This window comes from Chanodichthys erythropterus, chromosome 13 (genome assembly GCF_024489055.1).
Source record: "Chanodichthys erythropterus isolate Z2021 chromosome 13, ASM2448905v1, whole genome shotgun sequence".
NCBI lineage: Eukaryota > Metazoa > Chordata > Actinopteri > Cypriniformes > Xenocyprididae > Chanodichthys > Chanodichthys erythropterus.
In genome coordinates, this window is record NC_090233.1 from 23,716,152 (window position 1) to 23,733,454 (window position 17,303).

Consider the following 17,303-nt stretch of genomic DNA (forward strand, 5'->3'; position numbering starts at 1 on the left):
ACGGTCTTCCTCGGAGTCCGCACTTTCATGATGTAATGCCGCTTTGACTGCCCAGTAAAGTCCTCCGAGTAGCTCGCAGACTCGCGGGCTCGACTGTGGGCATCGAGGGCGCATAGTGGCCGCAAAAGGGGTGCTCGTGAACACCCTTCTGAAACCTAAAATGATGAATGGTACACCTCTCGTGGACTTAACGGACATGTGCACGTGGCAGCCATTGTAAAGCCCCCAGTATACTTCAAACAAAGTTCTTTTTCATTCTTTGTTTAGGGGTAAAACGAAGTTCATCATATTTAAATATGTGCCATGCATTTTCTTCTCAGTAACAAAATAAACAAAAATGAGAAAACAGCAAGCATTTTTTATAGAGAGCACAAGAAAAGCGTCTGATCATAACAACATGGGAATGTTAGCATAAGCTTTGCAAGGCAAGGCAAGGCAATTTTATTTGTATAGCACATTTCATACACAATGGTAATTCAAAGTGCTTTACATAAAAAAGAATAATAAAAATAGAACATAAGGAATAGAAATAACAGTAAAAACAGAGAATTTTGCTATCTGGATGGAAGAGCTAGGAAGTCTCAGGGAGTTTGTTGTTGTTGTTGTTGTCATCCATCAGAGTTGGATCTAAACTACTCCACACCAAAGGGGTATTTTTATAATTCTTTAATTATAATTATTCAGCCAGTTTTATTAATTTATCAACCGGAATATTCCCATCAACACTTTATTTTCCGTCAGAGCGGATCTAAACGGATATCCGTCAGAGCGGATCTGCACGGATCTTCCTCGCACCGGAGGGATTACCAAAATATTTGCCAGGTAGCTGTGCGTTTAAACAGTACCCTTCCAGACAAATCTTCCTGGACTAACTCTTAGAGCTGCATCCAAGGATAACATGGGATGAGTTCAATCAATCCTACCACCACAGGAAATTATTAAAAAACAACTTACCTGTGATGAAGGATGACCACTTAATTTGATTTTTAATTTGCTTTTGACCCATCCTTCACTTAATTTGATTTTTAATTTGCCACACCACACCAAAGGGGTCTTTTTATAATTCTTTAATTATAATTATTCAGCCAATTGTATTAATTTATCAACCGGAATATTCCCATCAACACTTTATTTTCCGTCAGAGCGGATCTAAACGGATATCTGTCAGAGCGGATCTGCACGGATCTTCCTCGCACCGGAGGGATTACCAAAATATTTGCAAAGTAGCACTCCAGTTACGTCAAGTTATTTATATAGAACTTTATTCAATAGATTGCTTTAAATCAAGCAGCTTTACAGTATCAAACATGAAAAACCGTGTTAGTGCCTACATTTTTTTACTATAAAGCAGCTATCCAGTGTGTTGTTTTCATCTGCGGAGATCTTACCTCAGCAAACTCAAACACACGAAATGAGTCAAAGACGCGTCCCATGCGAGTGAAGGCGGAGCCTCAGCGCACACCTCCTGTTACGTTATCGTCACTGACCAATGGTAGTACGAAGGTGTTTTGCAGCCGGAGCAAACTTTTCCTGAAAGTTCGCTTTGGCAAACCATTTCGAACTTCCAAAAAGAACACAAAACGAACTTTGTTTTGACCTGACTTTGTTCGAAATGACATCACATCAGTTCGTTCTTCGATTTTGTTTGAAGTATACCGGGGCCTTAAGTCCACAAGACCGAAAGTGCATAGAAGTGTGCGATTTGGGATTCAGCCATACTAGAAACTTCCAGACAGGTGTTGAGGCAAGTGGGAGTTAAACACTGCAGGACAGCGACCCTCCAGGACTGAGTTTGGACACCCCTGGTTTAGATAAAGAACATTTCTAGACATCCATATTTTAATCTCAGAAATACAGAGAAAGAAAGGACACAGCCACATTAACATCAGGATTTGAATGTATATAAACTAGGGCTGGGCGATAAAACAATAACGATATGTATCGTGATAGACACGTGATCGATATCAATAAAAAATGTGTTAGATAAAACGTTCAATATTTTTTATTCTTCGTCGGAAGAAAACAGGTTGCGAAGCAAGTTTGGTTGCATTAACAAAGGCACGCGCTTTCTGGTAACCAAGCAACATAGGGAGTGACACGCTAACAGCCAATCATGTAACAGTATCAATTTTGTTGCTCTCAGTAACCGGCGACTGGTAAACAGAAAATGAGTGCCACAGCGAGCGAGGAAAATGTAAATAAAAGAGGAAACGTGTTCATTGTGACTTTAGACTAGGGTGACCACCTGGCTATTGATCTGTTGCAGGACAGTAGATGTGATTTTGCGGGACACATGAGACAGATAAGCTTACAACTATTATGCTATGTAAATATTGATTTACATTTGTTGGCAAACTTGGCATGTGCTCCGATTAATGTTTCTGCCGGTGGGTGCCCAGTACCACACTACAATGTTGCTCTTATGGCAACATTAAATCCTGGAGAGAAGACAATTCTAGATTCACGGCTACACGTGCAGGAGGACAAAAGTTTGAGTGCGCAGATGTGATATCTGAGCAAGAGCGAGAGCGCGCGTCCAGGTTTGGGAATCCGCCTGTGAGTGGAGAGATTGCTCGCGCTCGACATTTTTCAATATAATAACGCCATAGAACCCGCATTAAATGAAATATTAACGTGATTTTCCGTGAAATTTTGCAATTTTGTATTGGTTAAAACAAATGGAGAATATCTTGTTTTTCTGTAGGTGCTCGACCAATTCCGTGTGTGGCGCTTGATCGCCGCCGTTCGTTGGAAATATTTAACATCAGGATGGATGATTACATGCTTTAAATCATCGATTTGGGCAGCTTTGAGCAGCTCTTTAGGTTCTTATCCAGTATGGAAGATGAAATCCTTGCTGGTGTAGTTGTGTTTACTGACTTTGTTGAGGCCTGCTCTTTGCGCTGTCTATTCAGTTGTCATCACCAGGAAAACCTCTCTCTATGATTGCGCTGGTTGGTTATTTTCACAGCTAGAATATGACGGCTACACAAATACATTTTTAAATGCTCACAGCTTTTATTATATTTCTTACTGTGGTATTGTAATATCAGGGATGAAAAAAAATTACAGACATAAATGAAATGCGGGACACTACTTAAGTCTTGCGGGACAAAGCTCCTAATTTTGGGACTGTCCCGCAAAATGGGGGACGGGTGGTCACCCTACTTTAGACTTATGTTTACATTTTAATTACTTGAGTTTTCCATGGTTGTTGACATTTCTGTCTTAATAACTGAGGAGATTATGATCAGAGGAAGGTTAAGTTTAAAATAAAAATGTTTAAATGTAATATACATAATTTTCTCCTGGTCCTTACTTTAAATGGGTCAGAAAAAATATAAATAATTATCGATATCGACCGATATGAAACACTGATATCATGATACAGTTTTCAGCCATATCGCCCAGCCCTAATATAAACCTGGGTGTCATCTGCATTAAAGTGAATGTTGAAACTAAGTGATCTTAAAAGTTGACCAAGAGGATAAATGTAGAGCTAAAAAGTAAAGAGCCCAAAACTGATCTTTGAGGAACACCAGATTGCACCACACCAATTTCAGACCTGCAACCACTCATAGCAACAAACTGTTTTCGATCTGATAAATTCTACTTACCCAGCTCAGTGTAGTACCAGAAACACCAAAGACAGATTCTAAATGACGAAGTAAAACTGAGTGATCAACATTGTCAAAAGCGGCACTGAGCTCAAGAATCAAAATAGAAAGACCACCAGAATCAGAAGCGATTGACAAATCATTAGTGACCTTTCTGTGTTGTGGAATTTATGGAATCCCGATTGAAAGGGCTCAAAAAGATTGTTTGCTGTAAGATGGGAATGCACTTGAGTAGCAACAATTCACTCTAAAATTTTGGCGAGAAAGGGAAGATTGGAAATGGGGCGGAAATTATTAAGGCCGTCTAAGTTCATGTTTTTTTTTTGGTTTTGTTTTTTGGTACAGGGGTCACAGTAGCAATTTTAAAATGCTGCTGGCACAACACCAGTACACAGAGAATCATGTATAATACTCAATAGAGCAGGACATAGGGTAGCAGAGCATGGGCGAAACAGACAGTTTGGTACAGGATCAACTATAGAAGTGGCAGCTTTCATTTTTGAAACCACATTGCAAAGGGATGAAAGTCTAGTGTGGAAAAGTTTAAGTGAGGGGTACTGGAAAATTAAAGAAGAGTAGAGATAATGCATTTACAAATGTAATCAATCTTGGAGCTGAAGAAATCGAGAAACTTATTACAGAGGAATTACTTATTGAAGAAGGAATATTTGAAAAACTTGCAATTGAGTAATTTGTTAATAGAAACAAATGACAGGCCTGGTGATGGACAGTCAAGCCAGACATATGCCACCTACGCCTCCATTGTATGAAATGATGCCTTCATTGCACGCAGATTATCACTATACCAGGGAGAAGAAATAATAATAATGCCACAAATACTGTCGAATGAGTTTAACTTGTACTGAACCCAGAATATTGCTTTAACACAGAACGGAACCCATAGTCTTCATTCCTCTTCAGGCTGCTACGTCACGCGGCCAGTAATGCGATTACACTTATTTAATTTTCCAAAATTGCTTGATGACCCCATCTCTGATCTTTAAAAGATGCTGCGGAGGGAAATGGAGTGAGGCAGGCGCAGCTGAGCGGTCTCGCAGGAGCAAGTTTTCACTCCTGGCTATCAAGAGCAAACAGGGTGTTTAGTCCCCACAGAGACTGCAGCTAATTGTAGATTTCAAACATGGTTGACTTCAGAAAGGCCCAGTGCTGAAACTTCAGGACACCACACGAGGGAATCTGCTGAGTGATATGACTGCTAAGGGTTTTGTCTTACAAGAGAAGAGTTCTGTCTGTAACTGAGAGGGCAGAATTATGTCCACTGAAAACACAGGGAGAGATGTTACGTTCTCTCAAGAGGCCGGGCTATTCAAGATTTGCTTTTTTTAATGCTAATGCTATTTAATTTTTGAACTGTTTAAGATTGATAAAGTATTGCTACTGATCACAAAATTCTGGGCTTCTGGTCATACCTAGGATATCTAGGTCTACTAAAGGAGGGAGAGCATTTTCACATTTGGCTCCTAAACTCTGGAATAGCCAGTTATATAATATCAAATGCACATGATTATCTTTGGTTAATGTTATGAACAGCAGCTATGCTAAATATTTTCCATTTGCTTTTCTGCTTTATCCCAGGATCCCTTTCACGTGGTGACTAGAGAGTACATCAGCTCCAGTTGGGATCCAGCCTCTTATGAAGACTTCAGATGCCTCAACACCTGTGAAGTGATGACCCCCAGCCCCTGCAAGGACTTCAGATGATGCAGACTCTGGATCAACATGCACGATTCCAAATCTTTCTATATATCCTAATCATTGAAGTCATGTGTTCATTACTTGTTTCTGCCTTAAATTAAAGGTTCTCTAAGCGATCCTGGGCGGAGTAACTTCCTGTTGATGTTCAAAGTGTTGTCAAACAAAACAGAGGCTAGCTAGACCCTCCCTCCTCCTCCCCCTCCCCTCTGTGCTTCATGAACACACATTTAAAATCATTTTTATCGGTTATTGGCTGGAGCATGTTTATTATGATTCGTGGTCCAGGCTGCACCAGTTTGTTTTTATTGCCGTTTTTGGAGCTTGTGGCGACTACAGAGACCGCGTTTTTTTACAGTGTGTTCAGGGGACAGGCAGCTAGCGGATAGTGAGGAGATGTTTGCTGTATGTGACAAAAAATGTTTCGGCATAAAAACGCGTGACATCACTTAGAGCACCTTTAATACATTGCTAACTGCATGATTTGTATATGTACATTTCTGAAATTACATAACTTGGAGAGTCAGCTCTGATAACAGATTCTCTAAATTGTAATGTTAATTGTAAAGCTGCTTTGAAACTATATGTTTTGTTTCTTGAGCACCTACGGAATGCCAATACTGCTGAATTAATGAATGAATAAATAAATAAATGTACAAAGAAATGTTAAAAAATAAATAAATACATGTCAAAAATTATTTATACTTATATTTTTCCACATTTATTTCTAAATGTATATATATATATATATATATATATATATATATATATACATATATTATATTATATATATATATATTATATATATACATATATATATATATATATATATATACACATTAATTTATTTCTATATTTCTTCTTTGTTGGTAATGTGTGTTTTACCTCAGATACTGCAATCAAGCTCAGAGTAGCAAGGGCAAAGTTGTGAGTCCACAGTGACACATGTGGTGTGACCAAACAAAATTCAGCTTAAAATATATTAAATTTTAGAATATATTAAAACAGAAAACAGTTATTTTAAATTGTAATATTTCACAATTTTTCGGTATTTCTGATCAAATACATGCAGCCCTGGTGAACACAAGAGCCTTCTTTCAAACACATCTCAAAAATATTGCCAGCCCCAAACTTTTGAATGGTATTGTAAATGACCTCTGTTATAAGTGGCTAACTTTGATGTATCAATATACAATTTAATTTGATGCAAATTATTTTTCTCATGCTTCTGATGTCACAACCTAGGGCTGGGCGATATGGCTGAAAACTGTATCACGATATCAGTGTTTCATATCGGTCGATATCGATAATTATTGATATTTTTTATGAACCATTTAAAATAAGGACCAGAAGAAAAATATATTACATTTAAAGATTTTTATTTTAAACTTAACCTTCCTCTGATCATAATCCCCTCAGTTATTAAGACTACAACCATAACTCAAATAATTAAAACGTAAACATAAGTCTAAAGTAGGGTGACCACCAGTCCCCCATTTTGCGGGACAGTCCCAAAATTAGGAGCTTTGCCCCGCAAGACTTAAGTAGTGTCCCGCATTTCATTTATGTCTGTAATTTTTTTTCATCCCTGAAATTACAATACCACAGTAAGAAATATAATAAAAACTGTGAGCATTTAAAAATGTATTTGTGCAGCCGTCATATTCTAGCTGTGAAAATAGCCAACCAGCGCAATCATAGAGAGAGGTTTTCCCGGTGATGACAACTGAATAGACAGCGCAAAGAGCAGGCCTCATCAAAGTCGGTAAACGCAACTATACCAGCAAGGATTTCATCTTCCATACTGGATAAGAACCTAAAGAGCTGCTCAAAGCTGCCCAAATCGATGATTTAAAGCATATAATCATCCATCCTGATGTTAAATATTTCCAACGAACGGCGCCACACACTGAAATGGTCGAGCACCTACAGAAAAACTAGATATTTTTCATTTGTTTTAACCAATACAAAATTGCGAAATTCAGACACGACTTGCTTCTCACGTTAATATTTCATTTAATGCGGGTTCTATGGCGTTATTATATTGAAAAATGTTGAGCGCGAGCAATCTCTCCTCTCACAGGCGGATTCCCTTGCACAAAACTGGACGCGCGCGTGCTCTTGCTCAGATATCACATCTGTGCGCTCAAACTTTTGTCCTCCTGCATGAGCATACGTGAATCTAGAATTGTCTTACATGATTGGCTGTTAGCGTGTCACTCCCTACGATGCTAGGTTACCAGAGAACGAGTGCCTTTGTTAATGCAACCAAACTTTCTTCGCAACCTGTTTTCTTCCGACGAAGAATAAAAAAATATCGAACGTTTTATCGAACATATTTTTTATTGATATCGATCACATGTCTATCGCGATACATTTCGTTATCGTTTTATCGCCCAGCCCTATCACAACCTCACCTGTTTTTGTAGCTTAGTCTGCATAAATGGACCAGGGAAAGAACTCTACATTGTGAACATTACATTATGCCTATATAAAATATCATTCTTATTTCAAACTATTAGTGAGGTCAGGCATTAATAAAAGAAAGCAAATTTGTTTTTTCCCAGAGGAGGACATTTCAAACCATGAAAGAGTAAAACAAATTAAAAACACATTTAACCACTGTGGTGTCTTGAGAATCCTGATACTATACATGAAGAATACACACCTCCTTAGAACCACATTGTAGAATGGGATACACAGGTCAGAGCTGGGCGGCAGAATCTTTGTCAACTGGATCTTGATGTCAATCTCCTGATTGTCAGTTTTTCTCTCAGCTTTAAGATGAACGACCTTTCACACAGCAAAGCCAAATTAAACTTGAGAAATGAGGCATGTTTAAACATGAAAAACAACAACATCTAACATGCATACAAACCTCATCAAGACGTTTTGGCAGGTAGAGGATAGATCCGTCAAAAGCCACCACCTCTCCCGTAGTAGGACGATGTTCCTTCATCATACCGAAGCGCATACTGATAGACTCAACATTCGGGCTGAAATACAATAGCCAATCATTCACTTCATTAATCCTGTGTTCTAAAAAAAAAAAAATGCTGCTAATCATAATTATTCAATCAATACTAGTCACACAATATAGGCCATGAACTAAATGTCTACTTTATTCCAACAGGCAGGGGTAAACAACATGTTGTTTCATTTAAATAATGATCCACTCGGTCATCTGTAGTAAATGCTTCACAATGGCAAGTGGAAATACTGGTTTAATTGCCATATGTTTGAATAAGAAACATTCAGAAGAGAGGAAGAGTGAATCTGTCTACAAGTCAATGTATCAGAATGACAAAAGATTTTATGTATCGCTTTCAATAAAGTTGGACAACGGTATTGGTTGACTACATTCTGAAACAGCTAATAATATGTTGCTAATGTTACATAAACCATGTTCCCATTTGCCATCTCAGAGTCAGAGAGCAGCTAAAAATTTGCATTCTTTTCACCTTTGGTACACTGCAGTTTTAATGAGAAAATACTCAGCAATGGTGTTGACTGATAAATTTTGCACATGGTTTGACTGAAAGCATATTAAAAACATAATAAAGACATATAACAGACCTGCCAACCATTGAAAAAAACATTTTGAGTACCACGGGACACTTTTTTTTTGAGAACATAATACACAAAACACACTCGCATTTAACTTGAGCCAATTCGAAAATTCACACCTGCTCAAAAGCATTTTTTAACTTCACGATTAATATTGCATTGCATAATGTGTGCTTATCCCAGGGGTAGGCAAGTTCGGTCCTAGAGAGCCGCTGACCTGCTGAGTTTAGCTCCAACCTTAATCAAACACACCTGAACAAGCTAATCAAGCTCTTCAGGATTACTAAGGCTATAGGCAGCTGAAGTTTTTTTTTTTTTCAGGGTTGGAGCTAAACTCTGCAGGACAACGGCTCTCTAGGACCGAACTTGCCTACCCCTGGCTTATACAAACTGACAACCACAAGTGAATGTGCTAGTTTACATACAAAATGAGTAGGCTATGTAACATAATTAGGTACTTTAGTTAGTATTAACACAATAACGGAACACATGTAGGCTACGTTTCTAAACACTGAGAATGAATAAATAAACGCCTGTTTCCCCAGACTCGCACTTGTCAGTCACACATCACAGCACTTTCATAATCACTAAGCCATATAGCGATTTCAATTTTATTTCGATTTGTTGTTCAACCATACTTGATCATTTTACACCCGTTTACCTTAAGGAGTTAGAAGTACCGTGACTGCTGTACTGTCCTCGCTTGAGATTTCAGTCACTGAGACAGCGGGAGTGGAAGGAGGGATCGAACAGGATTTTGTGTTGCTGTCGATCTGCAGCCTTTTTTTAATGATGGGCCATACGCATTTGTCAATCAGCCACACTTTCCATTTGGGGAAATGAACCCAGCGCTATGATTGGTCGAACTTTTTTCTTTTGCTTGATTTGAGTATTACATGTGGTGTGCACCAAGCCGGGTTTTTGCATAGTTTAGAGTGACAAATCGTACCAGCGTACTTTGAGGTCAAAATGCGTTACCCGCTACACAAAATGTGTACATGTTGGCAGGTCTGATATAAACATCATCAAAAGTTTGATTATCACCAAAGGGAGTCTTTAAGACTCACGTAAAAGTAACATGGTACTGAAACACAGCTTCGTTTTTGCAGCAGATGGGGATGTAGTTTGATCCGATGGACACGGGACTGCCTTTGGTTCCTGTTTTCTGCAGAGGCTCCCTGTAAGAACATTGTAGAAGAGACACATTAGCTTGTACCAACCAGTTGGATTGATTTACTGTAAAGAATTCACCAATCAAGTATTTTATTTGCAAATTGGGTCACAACTCAGCTAGAATATATATAGCCTACACTAACATACTCTATTTTTATTATTAGTGTTAAAAACAGTTGTTGCATAATATTTTTGATTGTTTGAGAAGAACAAATGAGCCATTTATTTTAAATAGAAATATTTTGTAACATTATAACTCTGCATTTTGATTAATGTAATGCATCCTTGCTGAATAAAAGTTCTATTTAAAAAAAAAATATATATATATAAATATATATATATATATATATATATATTTTTTTTTTTTTTTTTAAATAGAACTTTTATTAGAACTGAACACAACCTTTGAATGTTGTATATATTGCAAATTACATATCATGATGTGTTTACAACTTGCTTGAAAATATACAAACAGGACAAGAGGTGACTGAAAGAAAATTCATACTTCACTGTCTCAATTTTCACTTCAACTTTAGGGGGTGTTCCTGGAGGAACCAGAGCTTCTTCAGAGACAGAGGCAGCAGATGGCAAAGAGAGAGGGGCAGCAATGGGAGACAAAAGGCCTGATGGGCCAATTGGTCCACGACCTATAGCCATATGAGGCAATGCTGCTCTGCCAACACCAACAAATCCTCTGCCCAGGAAACTGTAACCACACAGAGCAAAACTCAAATGACCAGAATTTTGATGCATTTCAGTAATCATATTTTAAAGAGATAATTCAACCAAAAATTAAAAAAATCTGACATTTGACTTTCTTTCCTCAATGAAGCAAAAAGACAACAAAAGTCCCATAAAATGATCATACAGGTAACTTAACTTTTCTGAGGCGAACAGACCCAAATTTGAGTTGTTATTCACTTGTAATATTCCCCAATCTTGCAGAAAAAAATTAAGTCATGCAGATTTGAAATGACATAAAAGAGAACATTATTTTCAGGTGAACTATTACTTAAAGGGTTAGTTAGTTAGTTCAGCCAAAAATGAAAATTCTGTCATTAATTACTCACCCTCATGTCGTTCCACACCTGCAAGACCTTCTTTTATCTTTGTAACACAAATTAAGATATTTTTGATGAAATTTGAGAGGTATATGACTCATCCACAGACAGCAATTTAACCACAACTTTCAAGGTCCAGAAAGGTACTAAAGACATCATTAAAATAGTCTTGTTTTTGCGGTATTTTCGTTGCTTCATAAAATAAGGTTGAACCACTGCAGTCACGTGAACTATTTTAATGTCTTTAGTACCTTTCTGGACCTTGAAAGTGGTGGTTAAATTGCTGTCTATGGACGAGTCATATACCTTTTTCATTTGGATTTCATCAAAAATATCTTAATTTGCATTCTGAAAATGAACGAAGGTCGTACAGGTGTAGTACAACATGAGGGTGAGTAATTAATGACAAAATTTAAATTTTTGGGTGAACTAACCCTTTAATGTTATCCATGTGCAAATAAAAAAATACAAAGAATTAGTGAGAAAGAAACTGTACTAGGAAAACAAGCAAGAAACAACAATCCTGCGTGGTGCTGGAGAACATCACCTGATGGATTCTTCAAAGCGAGCTTCTTCTCTTTCTGGAGTCAGAGCAGCTGCCCCTATGATGCTCGGCTTAGGCTGGACATCTGCCCCCATATCACCTGCTGCCCCCCTACCTTATTAAGGACAGAAAAAACAACATTCAATAGACAGAAATAACAGAATCATATTCGCAGATGAACACTTTGACAACCTGCTTCTTTATTAATTAAACTGTAGTAGATGATATGAATAAACGCACAAAAAAAAAAAAAAAAAAACATGCATTGTCTAGGGTCCCATAATTTTTGTGATGTGTAAAATGTGGACGGAACATAAAAATGGATTTTAATGTGTAATGCAGAATGTCAATGAATTTGGAAAAATTTGGATAAATCAAATTTAGGGTTGTATGCTTAATCAAAACGTGATATGGAATAGTGTCTGTGAATTTTAAACCGCAAAAAGACTGCTACTGAAATATGAAGTTTGCATGTTTTGCGAGTGTGTGTGAATGAATGGTGCAGTTTCAGATACTTCACATACTCAAGCACATGCAACCCTTGTAGTGTTTTCAGCACCTGCTGTTTCACTATGAGGACACTCCACATGAACTGGAGTAACTGAACTCAAGTTTAATTAGGTTCAGAATTGTTTAAGTCTTTTTTTGGTACTGTCAGATAAATCAAGTGGGAACAGCTGCTGATTGGCAGATGTTGGTACAGACAGCTTGTTTCATTCCAGACCTGTTGCATTATGAACAAGAAACACCGTGATAATGAGCCACAGGTTATTATAGTGCTCGAAAAGGTTGGAAGTCTTATATTAAAATGTCATGTTTGCATTGAAAAAATAATTTAAGCCAGTCAGTCTGCTATGAAGCATGGCCCGAAAAAAGCAGAGGCTCCCCAAGAGTCGTACGCAAGGCAAAAATGTAGAAAGGTCACTGACTCAGAAGCCAAGGACTATTTCAAGCACTATTTAAGTCCTTAGAAAGAAAAAAGCTCTTAAATATAAGATTAATGGGCTTACTTTCATCATTTGTATTTACATTGCAGATTAAGTTTGTTTTCATTATTATCTACTTGACCTTCCTGCTGTCTTGAGCAGTAAATTACAAGTCTAAGTGGTGACTATTCAACATTGTTGGTGTTGCCAAGGATACAAGAATGATGGTGCACAATTTAATGCCCACTCCAATCAACCTAGCATTGACATGAATAATGAATCAGGTACTGGTTTGATTAAATATAGTTTACAGCAGGGTTGATTCAGATGTATTGCATTAAGACACACAATGAAACAAAAATAAAATATTTTCTCTCTGTTCTCACATACCAATAGGTGCTGCTCCTCTGCCCCATGTCTTTCCTGGCTCAATGCCCAGGCCCCTGAACATGGAAACCAGCGATGAACCTGTCCCAGGAGCATCAACCTAAAAGAAAGTCAGAGACTTTAAGCATAAATCTATTACCAAATCAAATGTGTTCATCTGGAAGTTGCATAACAATAACCACTTAATTCCTGTACTTTGGTGAAACAAATATTAATTCTAAACCATTTTTAAATAACCATTAATTAAAACAAAACCACAATCACGATATGGCTCAGTGCGATTTTAAAATTTGGGATTTGGTAATGAAATTGTAATGAGAAGCACTTATAAACTAAAGAAAACTTTAACCCTCTGGAGTCTGAGGCTGATTTGGGGCCTGGAGAAGTTTTGACATGCCCTGACATTTGTGCTTTTTTCAGTTGTTCATAAACATATTAATGACAAAAGTGTCATTACACTGTATTCAGCAGGTGTACTAGGCTACAATAATATGTGAGGAACATGTATGTACATGTTTGTGTTTTTGAAGGAATAACATTTTTTCTTCAGTCGATCACAAATGATGATTTTTAACTGCAACCGCTGCCATCTGTCATTCAAATAATTGCAGTAGATGGGAACTTCATCTATAAGAGTGAATAAACCTTGCTTAGACAAATCCAAATGAAACCCTGCGGCTCGTGACGACACATTAATGTCCTAAGACACGAAACGATCGGTTTGTGAGAGAAACCGAACAGTATTTATATCATTTTTTACCTCTAATACACCACTATGTCCAACTCCGTTTAGCTTCCGGTGAGTGAGGTCAGATGGCGCTCTGACAACGGAAGTGATGTCTCGCGCTCATTGAAGTATATGGGCGAGACATCACTTCCGTCATCAGAACGCGTTTTTTGACCTCACTAACAGGAAGCTGAACGGAGTTGGACATAGTGGTGTATTAGAGGTAAAAAATGATATAAATACATTTCGGTTTCTCTCACAAACCGATCGTTTCGTGTCTTAGGACATTAATGTGTCGTCACGAGCCGCAGGGTTTCATTTGGATTTGTCTAAGCAAGGTTTATTCACTCTTATAGATGAAGTTCCCATCTACTGCAATTATTTGAATGACAGAGGGTAGCGGTTGCAGTTAAAAATCATCATTTGTGATCGACTGAAGAAAAAATGTCACCTACATCTTGGATGCACTGGGGGTAAGCTGATAAACATCATTTTTGGGTGAACTATCCCTTTAAGTGATATGTAAAGTGAGAGGGGTTGGATCCAGATCCAGGGGGTGGAGATTCGTAGGTTTAGATCCAGAGGGTGGAGACAGGTAGGTTATATGCAAAGTGGGAGGAGTTGGTCTAGATTTGGGAACTAGATCCAACCCCACCCCCTGGATCTTGTGTTCTGCAGTAGCACCACTCACCTTGGTAATCATTGGAGCCTCCTCTGCTTTCAGCTCAGGCATCTTTTCCTGCACACTTGATCTTTCAATGTCCAGGGTAGGCACTGGTGCCACAGCAGCCCCTCTACTAATCCCAGCAGTGGGCTCAGGAGTGGGCAGCAAAAAACCTCGACCTCGCCCAAAACCCCCCTCGTCCATTGGTAATCGCACTCCTCTAGCCATGCCCACAAGAGGCTCACTTAAAGACTGAGTTATTCCTCTGCCAAATCGCACAGGCATTTCTCCAGGTATGCCTAGGGCTCTACCTCGTCCAGGGAGAGGTTCGTCTTTAGACAAGACAAGACCTCTGGCTCGCCCCAATGGGGGCTGGTCTGGCAGTTGACCCTGATCTTCTGCCTGCTGCAGCCATGGTATGTGGGTGACCCCTGGGGGACAAGGAAAGGGTGGTCGTTTTGGATCCATTTCTTCCTCTGATGCACTTCAATGCAACTGACAAAAACAAATAACAGAAATCAATGAAGGTTTCTTGACATGTCTATCTAAAACAAAGCACTGCAGACCTCTAAGGCATTAGTAAATGTCAATACGCATTTCTTAACACATTTGGATGAGTTAATCTAAACAACACGCAACAAATAAAACATTAATGAGTCACTGTACAAGATTTCGGCACAAGAGAAACGTGAAACATGCATTAGTACACCAAATATACAAGTTAAACTATTGTAATCGAGGCTAATGTCTTTTTTGCAAATAATGAATGAAAGTTCGTCGCCACAGTCGACATGAGCACGTGTCGTGCCCGCCTGACAGAATCTAAAACAATAGCTGAGATTATTTCACTTACAATATTCGGTTTGCAAATTCCAGTAAATGACATTTTAGATTGTTAGAGCAAGTTAACACTACCAATGTGAATATTATTATAAAAAAAATATCTTTGCCTGTCGACTGTAAGTTACAGGTTAGACAGCGCGCGAAGTCAAATTGAGCTTATTTTTCAACAGAATGACGAACATAATAGCAAAAGGCAGTTATACTCGATGATTTTCACAAACAAATGGTTGACGCGGGCATAAAAATCGTAAAATGAGTGTAAATGTACCTTATATTGTGAGACAATGAAACCACTGTTCTCTTCAGCAGCCGGGTAGACTGAACTGATTCAACTGAACAAAATTATTGATTCAGTAATGTTATTCGGGATTCTTTTCAACGATTCATTCGAAACAATTCATGAATCATTCTTAAATCAAATGAACTTTTAGGAACACAAATAAATCGTTGAATGCTGTCACTGGTTCATTGAAAATAGGTATTCAGAAGAACCGATTCGCTTCCCCAGTATTGGCTTTAGCTGCCGCGTGGTTACATCTCGTTTGCAGAGAGATGCATGGGACAGATAGGCCAACCAATCAAGAATCTTTTAGCATTACATAAGAAACATCAATTCACTTTTTATTAAGATTTTATTAAAAATTAAGACATAATTAAGGCACAATAAATACAGGCAAGAATGTCTAATAAATAATCTTTACTTTTTCTTCTAGCCTATAGCATAATCTCTGTATTTCTGATTATAAAATAGCTACAAGTTTTGCCAAAGCTGTCTATAGAGATACTTATTTTTGTATGCACACTTCTGCATATTTTTGTAATGCCCTGACTAAAAGTTTTCCAGCTTATTTGAAAATTAATCAGCAAGCTCTTGTCCCTCTTTCGATAAAATGTAAATAGGTGATATGTCTGATATTGTCAGACATTTCTAAAAACCCAGGAAAGGACGTTGTCATGAACAAATGGCTGAATTTAGTATCTCTGAAATCCCAGGATGCCCTCTTTAAGTCACACTACTTAAAACATTAACGTGTGTGATCTCAGAGAAATTTATAAAATACAAATGTCCTCTACAGAGAGGTAAAATTAACTGCAAAGCCCAAGAGATTAAATAAAAATAAAAAGGCAGAGCATTAACCTCTTCATGCTTGGTGTCCTCTAATGAGGACAATAGCCTACCATATCATTTTAATGAAACTAAATTCAGAAAATAAGTAAAAATTGATTTGGTTTTGAATGCAAGCTTTTAACTAATAAAACCAAATATGGATTTGCATGAGATGTTTTAAAGTCAACAGGGAACTCCATTTAAAAAAATAGAATAAGGTCTACTTTGAATACTGAATAGGCTATACTTTGAATAGTTCATCAAAGTGTTCACCCCTTTTCCTCAAGGACTCTGGTGAAACTTTGCATGAGAATTTATTTTCCTGCCACTACTGAACAAAGTTCACCATGTCAAAGCCAGAACATATTTCACAAAACAGATGATACCGCAGTGCAGTCTTATGTGGAAATCTCTAGAGACACTGTATACAGTATTCCATTTGTTTCACTGCAGGAGAGAGATAACTACAGATAAACTACTATAACTATAATCTGATTTATCTGGTGCTGTTTTCCATATACAGTGTCCTGTAGATAAACATATATGCCTAGTAGAAATATTCCTCATCATTCTTCAGAAGCATTACTGTAACATTCTGCTCTGTGTAGCAGACACAACTAAGAAGACTCTGAAAATCTTGACAAATTTGTTAAAATGAGTTATACTAAATACAAAGTTATTGTCATACTTATCACAGTCTATTGCTGCATGCCACATTTCTTAATTTGTGAAAAGTACACTTAATTTTTCAATTTTAATTTGCATAGCCAGTTTGTCTCCATGAGTGCTATTATTATAAGAAAGTCCATCAAGTCAGACATCTCCTGCCTCCTGCCAAAACTCTTTTTTGTCTCCATTCCTTTAGAGGATTGTGTGACACATTTCTTCTTTATTTACCCTGCTGTATGATTGTGAAAACACAAGCTACATAAAGTAAACACTGTTTTATTATGCAGCCACAAACAAGATCAAC

At 37.7% G+C, this 17,303-nt stretch overlaps 1 protein-coding gene across 2 annotated transcripts in view; it reads right to left on the reverse strand.

Annotated features, from left to right (window-relative positions):
* Positions 1-14,847, reverse strand: part of piwil2 (piwi-like RNA-mediated gene silencing 2) — a 28,334-nt gene extending 13,487 nt beyond the window's left edge. For both annotated transcript variants that reach the window (XM_067406133.1, XM_067406132.1), the window contains exons 1-7: positions 14,407-14,847; positions 12,992-13,088; positions 11,679-11,790; positions 10,576-10,776; positions 9,965-10,075; positions 8,209-8,326; positions 7,999-8,123 (exon numbers count right to left, since the gene is read on the reverse strand). In XM_067406133.1, the coding sequence (XP_067262234.1) occupies positions 7,999-8,123; positions 8,209-8,326; positions 9,965-10,075; positions 10,576-10,776; positions 11,679-11,790; positions 12,992-13,088; positions 14,407-14,847 (1,205 nt within the window). The remainder of the gene's footprint in view (positions 1-7,998; positions 8,124-8,208; positions 8,327-9,964; positions 10,076-10,575; positions 10,777-11,678; positions 11,791-12,991; positions 13,089-14,406) is intronic.
* Positions 14,848-17,303: the final 2,456 nt, after the last annotated feature.